General features: G+C 34.5%; 1 protein-coding gene across 1 annotated transcript; it reads right to left on the reverse strand.

Annotated features, from left to right (window-relative positions):
- Positions 1-31: 31 nt before the first annotated feature.
- Positions 32-8243, reverse strand: LOC125187970. Its single transcript, XM_048084669.1, has 13 exons — positions 8084-8243; positions 7588-7930; positions 5657-5834; positions 5533-5582; positions 5129-5221; positions 4964-5052; positions 4484-4562; positions 4279-4361; positions 2574-2652; positions 1767-2469; positions 1282-1365; positions 547-1159; positions 32-455 (listed from the first exon to the last, which is right to left on the reverse strand). Exons 1-13 carry the CDS (start codon positions 8113-8115, stop codon positions 323-325), a joined length of 2559 nt encoding a protein of 852 aa, XP_047940626.1. The 5' UTR covers positions 8116-8243; the 3' UTR covers positions 32-322.
- Positions 8244-13756: the final 5513 nt, after the last annotated feature.

Consider the following 13756-nt stretch of genomic DNA (forward strand, 5'->3'; position numbering starts at 1 on the left):
ATGAATTCAAGATAATATGCAATCAAGAATATTGAGCATTCTCAATTAAATTGGAATTTAAAATGAATAGAGCAAGTGATACAAAGGTACAAAGATTTCTTACAATTATGAATGATTTGTCTAGGTCTAGGGAGGAAGGGGAAGGGAGCAAAGCTATAGATACAAAACAGTTTCTAAGCATTTACATTAAAAACATTACAGACTGACTGACTAATACAGAGCAGCAGAAACTGGACAATATTCCTCCATTGTTACAGTAAATCTTTCCCCATTTCTTAAGAACGCCCTGTCTACTCCCAAACAAGAAAATAAAAGATCTAACTCAATGCTTTTGCTTCTGAGAAATGAAACGAATCCCCTGCTTCCCAAGCTCGAAACACTTGGACTTCCCATCATCAAGTGCGATAGAAACAACAGGCGTTCCCTCGAAAACTTCCACCACTGTACCCCTATGCCTGCCAAACAAGAAACAGAGAAACTCAACATTTAGAACACACGGGGAATTCAAAAGATAGCATCGTTCTCTTGCGATGAATGAAAACTCACCAGGAGTTGCTCGAAGGCTGATGAACTTCTACTCTTTTCCCGGCAGCATCTTTCCCCAATTTCTGCAGTATCCAATTGGCATCTGTGAAGTCCTTTACAGTACTGTCTTCACGCCATTGGGAGGAATCTTCATCACCCGGTGCTGGTCTCCTTCGTTTTGACCTCTGGCCCCTTGTGTAAGTGATCTCATCCTTCCCAGAAGGAGGCAACGAATCCTGATTTCCAATGGTCAAATTACTGGATACGGTTTGATTTCCATTGTTAGAATTCTTGGGAATTTTAAACTTCAAGTAAGGCTTCCGCTCCTTTGTCGGAGCACTGCTGTCATCAATATGGTCACCAGAAACAGACGCATCCTCACCATGCCCTTTTGACGAGTACTTGATCCTTCGGCTCGCAGGGGCTTCGGAGCCACTCCTTGCAGATGCACTCTCTTCGGCACTTCTTTTGCCAAGCACTGAGTACGTATTCCTAGGAGAAACCGATTCATGGCCATCGCTGAATCCTCCTCCGGTATGTTTCGAGGTAATGTTAGACAAACCTAAATTAGAAGCATTCTTGAGCTTTATCAATGGGCCTTCTTTAACATGCAACTTAATACCTTTCACTTCCCCTGCAACAAACAAGACGGCTTTGTCACTATATGAAGAGCACACATCAAAGCAGACTACGAGAGGGATGCAAAATGAAGATGCATGACAGAGAACATGATTTCTTTTACTCAGAGTGCATTACCTTTTTGCTCCCCAACTTTAACTGCTGAATTAGGTCTATCGATGTGTTCTTGATGTTGTTTCGGTTGTCCTGTATCTTCAGTTCCTACAGCATACATGTACAGAGCATTACTTTTACTACATCGTGAAGCTCAACAACGGAATGCATCAATAGATCTAATATTCATAATTCGGTAAATTTAAGTTTGGGAATAGATTCAAGAATTTTGACCAAAAAGTTGCCTTTACTTTGGTTTTCAAGGATAGAGTAAGAGCAGGATACTTATTTTCACGTTGAATCCAAATACTTTGTTACATCTTCATCACTAAATGACAAAATTCATGTAAACATCAATCAGCAGAAAATAATCCTTTTTGTTTCTTAATGTCATTTGCAATTCCACGCTATAAAAAGGCCAAAAGCAGCATACAAACTTATACTAGAACCTGTTGATCTAACTCAATAGCATATATCTATAGCACAAAGATGCCATATGAAATGCATACCTTTTGATGCAGCCTTGCCTTGCCCAATCGGAGGACTAGTATTTTTACTTCGGCCTCCCAAATGTATAACAAGCTTCGGCCCCTGAGCATTCTTGGGCGCCCCACTGTTACTTCCTATTTCCTCCCCATTAGTGACGGCACGAGATTTATTACTCTTTATTCTGATAGTTCTAGATGCCTTTGTTACATTGGTTGCTGAAACCTCATCAATATACTTGTGTTTCGAGGCTGCTGCTTCGTTTACCATACATGTGTCTTCCATCAAGCTTCCAGCAACAGGATAGAAAGCAGAAGCAGGTTCATGGGAAAGGTGCATTTCATCATTTTTATTACTGATGGTGTTCTGTCCAGATGGATCATTGGCATACCCATCTAAACTCCGATTTGTATCAACTCCACCAATCAAAGATGTTTCATTCCCCTTTTTCTTGCCGTACTTCTTATGTGAAGATTTTTTGCCATGCTCTTTGCTCTTTCTTGGTGATTTATTACCTAACCCTTTAAGGGAAAACTTCAATGATCGGCCATGTTCATTCTTTACTGATATAGGACCGCTCTCTTCATCATCAGAAAAGGGTGAAATGTCAAATATTTCTTCTTGAGTAGGCAAACCAGCAGCTGCCCTCAAGCTTGCTATCAAATCCTTATCAGCCTCATCTCTTCGCTTCCAGAGCTCCTGAACAGCCTCCTCAAGATTTGTAACCTGGCAGGAGAAACCATTGAAGCCAAACTAATAGAATCAGTAAAAGAAAATTGCATCATTCACATGGTATATATCCCTATTGACCAACGTGTACGAAAAATCACCAGGGGGCATTCTCCACGGCATGTTGGGCAAACATATTGGAGATTTCCATCAACTTGAAATTGCATGTATTTTGCATCACTGAAATTTGAGTTTGATGTCAGTAGAGTTAAAATCAAAATCCAGTCAAAAGAGGTGCCCAAAACAATCAGAACTGGCAAAGTCTGAAGATGCACCGGAAAAAAAAAAAAAAAAAATTTCCCATGCAAGGCCAATCATAAATGAGTGCAGGAGAAGGTTGTGTAATTAAACTAATACACGAGGAAATTAAATTTTGCATATTCATATAAAAATGAGCACGTGTATATACTGTCCACACTGTTAGTGCCCTTCGTGAGTAGTGAAGATGAGTTTAAGGATCAGAAAGAAAGGAGATAAATTTCTTGGTAACACAAAACAGAAGAACTGCAAGCCAACAAGGTTAAATCCTGACATCCACCTCTCCAAGCCTAGCCATCCATTGCTAGAAGCTACCAAATTAAACGTTATAGGCACTTGTTTAATTAACCGGTGTTCTTATGCCTCTTTGGCTAGACATAGTATAAGAGATTGTTGTCTTATCCTTAGATTAGCTAAAAAATCACTTGGTTCTAGATCCACTTTCAGAATTATGGAAATATTTACTTGAATGGCGGAGGGTATAAAAAGTATTGCAAGATGCACAAATTATAAAAGACCCAGGTTCATTTTGTCTTGCTATCTTTTAGCCCATCCATCTACACAACTTCTACAAGGATCGGCTAATTCTTGCTTCTCATTTTTTCTCTTTCTATATCAATCCCTTTTATCACTTCAGCAAACAAGAGCACAATGTCAGCGGAAAATGCATTCTCTTGAAAAACTAGGCTATAGATACCTACTATTAAAAAAATATGCTTATAAGTTTACAACCCGTCCTTAACTGTTGTTGGAGGAGCAAATGAAAACTGAAAAGTAAACCCCTCTGCAGCTTAAGATAAACCAAAAGGTTATACTCCCTACATCCCTCAAAAGAATGCACTACTAGGTGAGGTAGTGTGTGTTGTGTATAGAAAGGTCCCACTTTGTTGTTTTTAATGTATGGATAATGGTGGACTATGGACTGTGATGGTTTTTTTGTTAATAGGTGTGCAAAATGAGGGTAAATTAAGGAAATGTGCCCAAAATATGAAAGTTGGGTCACACAAAAATTGGCAAAGTGTGCACTATTTTCTGGGATGGAGAGAAGACTGAGAAAACCATGCTCCTGCTTAAATTCACCAATCAACATATGCCAATGCAGAAGCACTTGTATGTCAAATCTTAGCATTTTACTTCCTTTATACTGTAAACATGAAATCACAATTTTAAATCTTCCCTTTTTCTGTAACCTAAAATTTTATCTAGAACATTAAAAGAGCATATTTAAGTTGAACAGTCAGCTGGTTACGTAATAAATGGAAGGTACGAGCAAAGCACAAGAAGGCATAAACCTGAACTAAAATTCCCGTATATGGAGCCTAAACCTTAATCAAGTTTATAGTCCTAGCTTCTTCACAAGTTAACAAATTTTCAATACTGAGGAACAACCGAACAACATTCCTAGTTCTCTTGTGATTCAGATTTCACACCCACAATTTCCAATAATCTATCATCAAAATTACCAATTCATTGTCCAATCTTATAACTGAAAAGTTATTACCAAAAGAATATCAATGAGAGTAGTGAAGGAAAAGGAGCAAGAAATACCTGATTCCATCACAAGGACAATGCACCCAACGTTGACAGATATCACAGCACACCATAGGAGTTGATTCAGAGTCTCTATACACCTGCAGTTGTGAGCAAAATATTAAGCAATCAACTTCTGCTGCTTAAGATAAAGTGTTTTTGAGCCTTATGAGCAGAGGAGGACTAGTAAATTTGTCAACAGGGACTGAGTATAATGCAATACCTTCAGACAGACTGGGCAGTAATTCCCTTTGCCAAACAATCTTCCGCAAGCATCACAACATGTATAGCCCAACAGCCACCTACAAAATATTCAAGCATACACTCAGGTCAGAGTCAGAGTCAAGAGTATAGTCACTTCATCAGTCATCCTGAAACTAGATCTTAGTTGATAGAATTATAAAGCATACAAGAAGTCTTCATCAGAGATATGCCATAATACATTCATTGGTATTGAAGATGGGAGTTCAGTTGGAAATTATATATATACAGATACAGATGCTTCTGAAGTACAGCTTTTAGACATGCATAACAGCACATACAATAGGTACAAGCTTCATAATAGAGTTAGGATCCAAGCAAAGTGACCAAACACACTATAACCAAAAACCCATCAGCTGATGGAACTTGTTCGAAAACGAGAATAGCAAAGAAGCTTGCAATCAAGGAAATAACGACTTGAAATTGAGATAGAAATACTAACCTTACACTTAAGCCATTTCCAGGTACTGTAGAATCACAGCTATGGCATTTTGTGTGCTTGGGACACAGATAAGGTCCATGGCTAACATTCTGCATGCCTCAAATTAAAATGCATAAGCTAATTGATCAATGGTAATTTTTCAGGAACAAAAAAATTATATCACACCTTATGTGGTGGTTGCTGACAGTAACAATGGTATGCACCATCACACCTTTTACAGAACATGAACTTATTTGGATCTCCAGTTCTCCGACACACCTAAGTAACAAAAGGATATATGAAACGCAGTTTAATAATTATGGGATCTCCAGTTAGAGATTCCAATATCTATCACCAGCCTTAACACATCTTCCCATCTTAAGATATTCTTCAAAATTCAAACTTCTGAATGGGACAGTAATTTCTCAAATTAAATAACAAAATCCTGAGAAAGTACATAATCATCCCTTATTTAAAACCATCATTATCAGCATTCTTATTAATAAAAATAAAATGTATCTCCAAAGTAAGGAAAAATAACCATGCGTCTATATAATTCACCATAAATGTATAAGGAGTGAGATATCAACCTCACATAACCGGCAAGAAGGGCAAGTCCAAGAACTCCAGTGGAAAAGATCTATTTCAAACATTTCGTCAGAAAATAAACAAAGCAAAAGCCATTAATTACTTCAGTGCAGCTCTGAGAACTACCTCTGTTCTGGGACCAAGCTTTAAGACAGCTTCGGTGATACTTCTTGCCACAACTATTGCAAGAGAGCATCTTCCTTGCCCTTTCACTTCGGTCATTTTCACCAGAAAAGCATATTCGGCACATCACTTTGGCGGTTGATAGGCCTTGCTCTTCTCCAGCAGCATCCCCAGCTGAAGCCTGCTAGAAGAATTAATTATAAGGGCCACCGCATGACTTAGTTGAAAAGATAGATATTCTCAGGTATTCAGTGTAGCAGAAATATGATCAAGAGAGTTGTACAGGAAACTGATGTTTAACGTTCTTATGTATATGATCATTGCAGGACCTAAATATTCCACACAAGATTACAAGCCTCTGATATGAATACGGCATGCCAAGCGCTGCTATATAATAAAAAACAGCATGAACCATAAATAACTACATATCATCTAAAATAGTCACAATACTAGGCATGATGAAATGTCATTATCAAGTTCCGAAAAACTATTTCTTTTAGCAATACTCAATTTATATCATCCCCAAAAGTGTTTTATTTCAAAGAACATAAAACCAATTATGGTCATCATTGATTCATGTCTAACAGTTCTTAACCAGTTTATTTACTTTACAGATTTTAAAAGTAATCAGAAAAATATAGCTGCATAAGAAGGATCAACTATAGAGATCAGGAAAAAACATAAGAAATAACTATCTAAATTTGCATCCTTCCTAGTTCCTTTATTGTATGATGCTAAATTTCTTTTCACAAAATCATGATATTTAAACCAAATGTAGTTCAAAAATAATTGAATAACTACCAGAAATTGTAATGTTTTTAGTAGTCATGAACTCGTAACCATTGACAAAGTGTGGAAATGTTAACAGACCAAAATGCATGGTTATATCTATAAAGCTTCCAACTTTGATTTCAAGGAGATTTAATGAAACACTGCAATTCTTGCAGAAACTAGAGAATGTATTTGAAGATGATAAATTAAACAAACAATTATGATTCAAAAGAAGCACATGAAGAGACCAAGAGTTACAGATTATGTCACCTTTACACAAAAACTTTATCTAATGCAGCATGTGGAACACATCTCATGTGATAGAGTAACTGATAAAAATGGGAAAGCAAATGTCTAATTTCATGATATAACAGAAACATCTGTCTCAGACAAGAATCAAGATAAAACTATAATAGACAATCGTAAATGAGGTACTTGGCATTTCTACTTAGTTCTTCAAAACACCAGCATTTAAAATTAAGAAAATAAGCCAGCCAACTAATGAAAACCAAAACCATGCAAATTAATATTTAATACTAGGAAGGTTTCAACCTTCATACACCACACATTCCACAAACAAATAACCAATAACTAGGAGCAGAAGATATGTGCATTATCAACATGAATCAAACCATTCAAACACTGTATAAATTAAAATTAAAAACCATTCGGATTTAAGGTCAAAAACCATTTCTTTGTATCCCCCTTGATGTATTTCCTTTTTCCTGTGGGGTGTTTTCAACACCACTTTTATAAAAAAAAAGCACCAAGCAATCAACTGGACTTATATAGCAAGATCCTAATTCTTTCTATGAACTATTAAGAAAAAAATTGTGTCTTTAACACAGAGAAATACACAAAAACTGACATAAAACTTCACTAGACTCTAAACAGATTTCAAAAGTTGCATATCAAACTCTGGATATAACATAAACTACTGTCTTAAACAATACAGCTGAAATACTTGTCAATTAGACTTAGTTCTTCCTATATAAGCCAGCATTTCAAATTAGGAAGACAAATTCAACACACAGAAACCAATTAACAATTAGGAAAAATCCAACCTTTAGGGATCCTGCATTCTACAAACACAAAAAAAACCCACATGAATCAAACAATTCAGAAACCCCACAAATCATATGTATATAAAAAAAGGCATTCACCTCCAAATCACCAGACTCAAACCTCCTGGCATAATCCTCAGCCACCAATGAGGCAGCAGCAGCTTGTTTCTGCAACGCAGCCCTCTTCACCTGCGCCGACGCCTCCTCGCCGACCACCACCGCCGACACATCCGCCGCCAATTGGGGCGGCGGAGGCGGCAGGGCCTGAGAAACAGGAACTTTGGGGACTTTAACCTGAACGGTGGCATTCTCCCTGGCCTTGATCAGCCACGGGTCCTTGAGGAATTGCTCAACCCTAGCAACCTCCTGCAAAAAATCCCCCTTCCCCTTGTCGCCCCGCAGCGGCCCAGCAAATCCGAGCGCGCAGAAGCATATTTTCCGGCTGCAATCACACAAAAGATCCAAGATTTAACTCATAACTCAACACAGAAACACCTCCTGAGTGAAATGGGGAGAAGAGATGCGAATACACAAGTGAGTGAGCGTGTGCACCGCAAATAATTGGAGTCAGTGACAAGATTAGAGCAGCGGTTACCAGGTAATTGGGCAAGCAACATGAAAGGCCATAATTACACGAGGAAAAATGGGGGGAAATTTTATTTATTTTGAGTGTTTAAGCGAACGGTGTTATGCAGCAAAAATTAAGTTTTAATTGATTGGGAAAAAGTAATCAGAAATTGGAAAAGAAATTTGGGGAAGAGAGAGAGAGATAGAGAGAGACATGAGGTTGGTGTAAGTAAAATTGGGGGCACCTGGGTTTGGGCTTTATTAATCAGAATCTAGGGTTTTCGAATTGGCCCATTTAAGAGGGCATAATCTATTTGTCAACTATAGATAACGTTTTTTTATCTCATATTTGGACTTTATTATAAGATTGGAATGTAACCATTATTACCATTTTATCTTTTGACTTTTTTCAGTTTATGTGCATATATTCAGATAAAATTGCCCTTTTAAAAAAAAATTGATTATTTAATTTCATCTGCAATTAATTCTCTCTCCTGTAAAGATGATATATCACATAAAAGTGTGGATATAGCAGCACTGACACAACGCTACAACATGTTACATTACGTGTGCAGATTTTAATTTTGCGGAAGGTTAGTCGATTTTGTCTTATTATTTCGGATATTATTCAAAAGCATTACACGTGATTGGATAAATATCTTTTAGTATTTATTATTTCACTTTTATAAGTAAAATGTTGGCGGAAAAAATCGGCAATCAAGATATAAATTCCAAAACATCCAAATTGTGGCAAATCGTGTTCACCCAAACCGCCGCAACACTCAAAAATGTGCCAAGTGTCGTTCCTAGTCATTATTAAGGAGCAGCCGAAAGAGATTCTATTGCTACTAAAAGCCTTTCGGATTAATAAATGAGTACGAAGAAACAAAATTACAATAGTATGACATAGCACGAGATTGGTGATGCTTCTAGCGCCACGCATGAACCATGTTTGTTAATACTCGACAAACACTCATCCTTAATTTGTTTGACATAATTAAAAATCCCTAATTGTACAATACCAGGTAGAATCACAATCCGCATCGTAGTCGGCGATGAGTGGCATTCTCAAGTTGAGCTATTTGCATTGAGTGGCAATCAATCACACTTACATTTTGCTCATTTTCATATCAAAGTATTTAAAACTTAAGAAATCAGTTGATTTTTTGGGCCGGATATAACAAGATAACTATGAAGAGAGGGTTTTTAGGCCGAAATGAATACATTGTAAAATAACATTTTTATAATGTTGTTTGGTTCATAAAATAATTCATAAAATTATTTTATTGATAAAGAGAATGACAAAAATAGCCTTTTATTCTCTAAACTATACAAATATTTACATGTATTTTTAGATATGTAGAACTTTTTTGTTAAATTAGTTCGAATTGGCCCATTTAAGAGGGCATTATCTTGTTGTCTACAATAGCTAACGTTTTTAATCTCAAATTTGGACTTTATTATAAGATTGGAATGTAACCATTATTTCCATTTTATATTTTGACTTTTACATTTTGTGTGTATAATTTCATAAAAATTGTCATTTTTTAAAAAATTTAGATTATTTATTTTCATATGCAATTAACTCTCTCTTATGTAAAGATGTAGCACTGACACATATAGCTAGTAAGCTGCAACATGGTTATATACATGTGCATATTTAAATTTTGCTGAAGATCAGTCGATTTTGTCTCATTATTTCAGATATTTATTCAAAAGCATCACACACTATTGGATACACGTCATTTAGTATTTATTATTTCACTTTTATAAATAAATTGTTGGCGGAAAAAATCGGCAATCAAGATATAAATTCCTAAACATTCAAACCGTGGCAAATCATATTCTTCCAAACCGCCGCAACTCTCACAAATATGCCAAGTGTTGTTCCTAGTCATTATTAAGGAGCAGCATGAAGAGATTCCATTGCTACTAAAAGCCTCTCAGATTAATAAATGAGTAAGAGGAAACAAAGTTATAATAGTATGACATAGCATGAAATTGACTTGATAAAGTTAGAACATGTACATTTCAAATGACAAAATGGACTATTTGATCGGTAATGCTTCTAACACCACTTGCATGAACCATGTCTGTTAATACTCGACAAACAGTAAATTTTAATTTGTTTGATATAATAAAAAATTCATAATCGTACAATACCAGATAGAATCATATCCGCATCAGAGTTAACAATGAGTGGCAATCTCAAGTTGAGCTATTTGCATTGAGTGGCAATCCACAGTTACATTTGCTCATTTTTTCATATCAAAATATTTAAATCTTAAGGAATGAGTTGATTATTTGGGGCGGATATAAAAAGATAGTTATGAAAAGATGGGTTTTTTTTACATAATCAAGATATTGTAAGATAATATTTTTATGATGTTGTTAGGTTCACAAAATAGTTCATATAATTATTTTATTGATAAGGAGAATGACAAAAATATCATTTATCCTCAAATTATACAAATATTTACATGTAGTTTTAGATACGTAGATGTTTTTTTGTTAAATTAGTCGGATAATTATTTTATTAATTGATGGCAAATTAATGTAGCATAATTATTAGGGCATGTTCACCTTTCAATTTTGCATATTCGTAGAAATTCAAAGACTATTGAGGAATGATGAGGTGGCAAGCAATGGTAGCTTGGAAATTCACCATCAATTTTGGGTCCAGTCTTCAATGCATATAGCAAAACACCCATTTTCAAATATAGTGCGAGCTTTCTCTTATTTCTCGAACTCCAATGAATTAGTTCGATCACACTCAACGGCAGGGACGGAGCCAGAAATTTCATACAGATGGGACAAAATATGTATAAAGATATTTTAAGAAGTAGAGAAGAGGCATATATAGATGATATTTCAAAAAAAAATTTAAAATTAATGATCAAAATAGTATAAATAATTTTTTTCAACTGGGGAAATTGCCCCTTTTGATCCTCATATGGATCCGTCTGTGCTCAACTGTAGGAATGATAAGATTTGACCTCATTTCATGGTATCTATACAATATATAAAAAGGGAATTTTAAGGGTATTTAAGGAAATGCATTTTTAAGTTTCGAGGGTATTTAGGGAAATGCCCTTATAAAACAAAATATTATTATTTAAATAAATGTGCAAATTATAGACGACCATTTACAATATATAAAATGGAAGTTTTGAGGATATTTAAGAAAATGACCTTTTAAGTTTTGAGGGTATTTAAGGAAATGTTCTTTTAAAATTAATATTATTATTTAAATAAAACTATTTTTTTTACTGAATTGTATGCAAATTATAGACGACCATTTTAGTACCCCACTAATTTAGTTTACTGTCACACATATTTTGCAAGCCTATATGGAGTTATATGGAGTGTGGGAGAGTGGGAGGTTTTACATTTCATTTTTTCTTTATTTATCCAATTTTAATTCAATTGTCACGGCAGCAATGGGAAAGCTCTACTTCCATATTCTATTCCTAATTCTCTCTGATTCCTTTAAAGCCAGTAAGGTTGAGGTAAATCACACCAAATTCCAGTCAATTACTTTGATTTAGCAAATTTCTAAGGATTTATTGTAAATTTTTGGTTTCAGAAGTGTATCATCAGCCAAATTCACAATCGTAAACAAATGTCAATTCACAATGTGGCCAGGATTGTGTCCAACGCCGGCTTCGCGCTGCAAACCGGTGAATCCAGAATCATCAATGCGCTCATTTAAAGACTCGGTATCCACATATACCTACTTATCTTATAGAACTCAAGCAAACCGTTTTTGCTCTTGTCATAGGAGGAAAGCTTGATGCCATGGAAGCATTCCACACCTTCAAAGAATATTAGAATTAGTAGTATCTTTTTTAGCATATGACTCGCTTCCTTATTATCTTCTCAGGTTGCATCACTGAATTTTTTTATAAAAAGCATGGTTTTTACTATTTACTTATAATAATAGTAGTACGTTCATATTCATTTATTTTACACACTTCTTTTGAGTGATTATTATGTTACTAATATTTTGATCATAATTGTTACCAAATGAAGATATTGAAACCACGTAATTCACATTCCTTGATGAATCTGGAAATAAATCTATGTCGTCAGCTTGGAATGTGTTTTCTATTATATTATATAATTTATTTCAAATTGATTATGTTTCAATGCATTATAGTATATATTTTTAATTCTCATATTAACTAAAGTTTTGTTACTTATTTTTTTTTCATTGTTATTACACTGTATATTTTTTATTTGCAATTTTAATATAATAATGTTGATTCTAATTTTATTATATTCATTTATAATCTCATAATATGTGCTAGCACTAGTTTATTAAAAAGTGAGCATGTCTTACTGTTAAAATATTACCACTGTATAAGTTAGTGATCAAAAAGAAATTATCATAGTAGTTTGCAACTTCTATTGTGATTAAAATAATACTGCCCTAGCCTAATTTAAAGAACACGACTAATGAAGAACAATTAAATCCCAAACAACAAAAATTTTATCAAAATTGAGCAAAACACAAATAACCCGACAACAACCCGACAATCGAAGATAACATAGAGATTTAGAAAATTTATGGCTCAAAACTGACTAGTAAATATCACAGCCACAACAATGGAGATCTTTGGAAGAAAAAATTGCCTTGGATTCAAAATTTGTGGCCAAAATTAATGAAACCCTAACGGTCCAATCATCTAGCAAGAACAAAGAGCTTTGGAGAAAAAATGACTTAGATCCGACTGAAATCATGGCAACCTCCAATGGAGAAGAGAGGGGAGCGGGTAGGGCATAAGATTGATATCAAGATCAAAGGTTGAAAATTGCGTGGCTTGAGACGGGCTAAAAAAATAACACTGGCTTTACATTTTGTTGTCTTACGAACCAAACTTAAGATAAACATTGTTACGGCACTAAACTAAACTTTAGTTCACGGAAAAAAAAAAATTATACGTTACAATAGAAATTTAAAAATAAAAAAAATAATTTTATTAAATAACTAAAATTTACACAATTAAAAAAATATTATATTATTGAAATAAAATATAAATGGACATAATTAAAAAAATAAAATGACATCTACAAGTGAAAATTACATAATTATAGTCTAGGTAAACAATATTCAATTTATAAAAACTATAAAAAGAACAAAATTCAAAATTTAAAAATAGAATAACAACGTGGCAATCTGTCATTGGCTAACCCATTCGCATACTAGGCATGCTCACACGCAATTTGAGTTTGTGCTTAATGACACATAACAACGTGCTTATAGAGTTATGAATATCAAAATTGTGCAACATTTTAATGTGAAATGCATGACATCTTCGCATAGAAAAAAAAAATGTAGCAGCTCATTTTGGAAATCTAGTTCCCATTTGGAATTATTTCAAGAATTTTGCCTAGTGAAAGGAGTACAATATCAACAAATGAGTGTTGAAATTATGCACACAATTGCCTAATTACATTTGACTTGCACTTAAGTAGGAGTAATTAATTAATTAATTAAATGTGTAGCTTGCATTATTAAAAAAGACATTATTAGATAATATTGCTACCACAAATTTTAAACATTTTCCTAAAAACCCTAAAAACAAGTTAATTTGTTTTTTTTCCCACCATTTTTTGCTTTTTCTTGAATAAAGTCAACATTTTGATTACAAAAAATCAATAAAGAGAAGAAACAACAAACCCCCAAATCTTGTTTCTT

Source organism: Salvia hispanica, chromosome 5, assembly GCF_023119035.1.
Source record: "Salvia hispanica cultivar TCC Black 2014 chromosome 5, UniMelb_Shisp_WGS_1.0, whole genome shotgun sequence".
NCBI lineage: Eukaryota > Viridiplantae > Streptophyta > Magnoliopsida > Lamiales > Lamiaceae > Salvia > Salvia hispanica.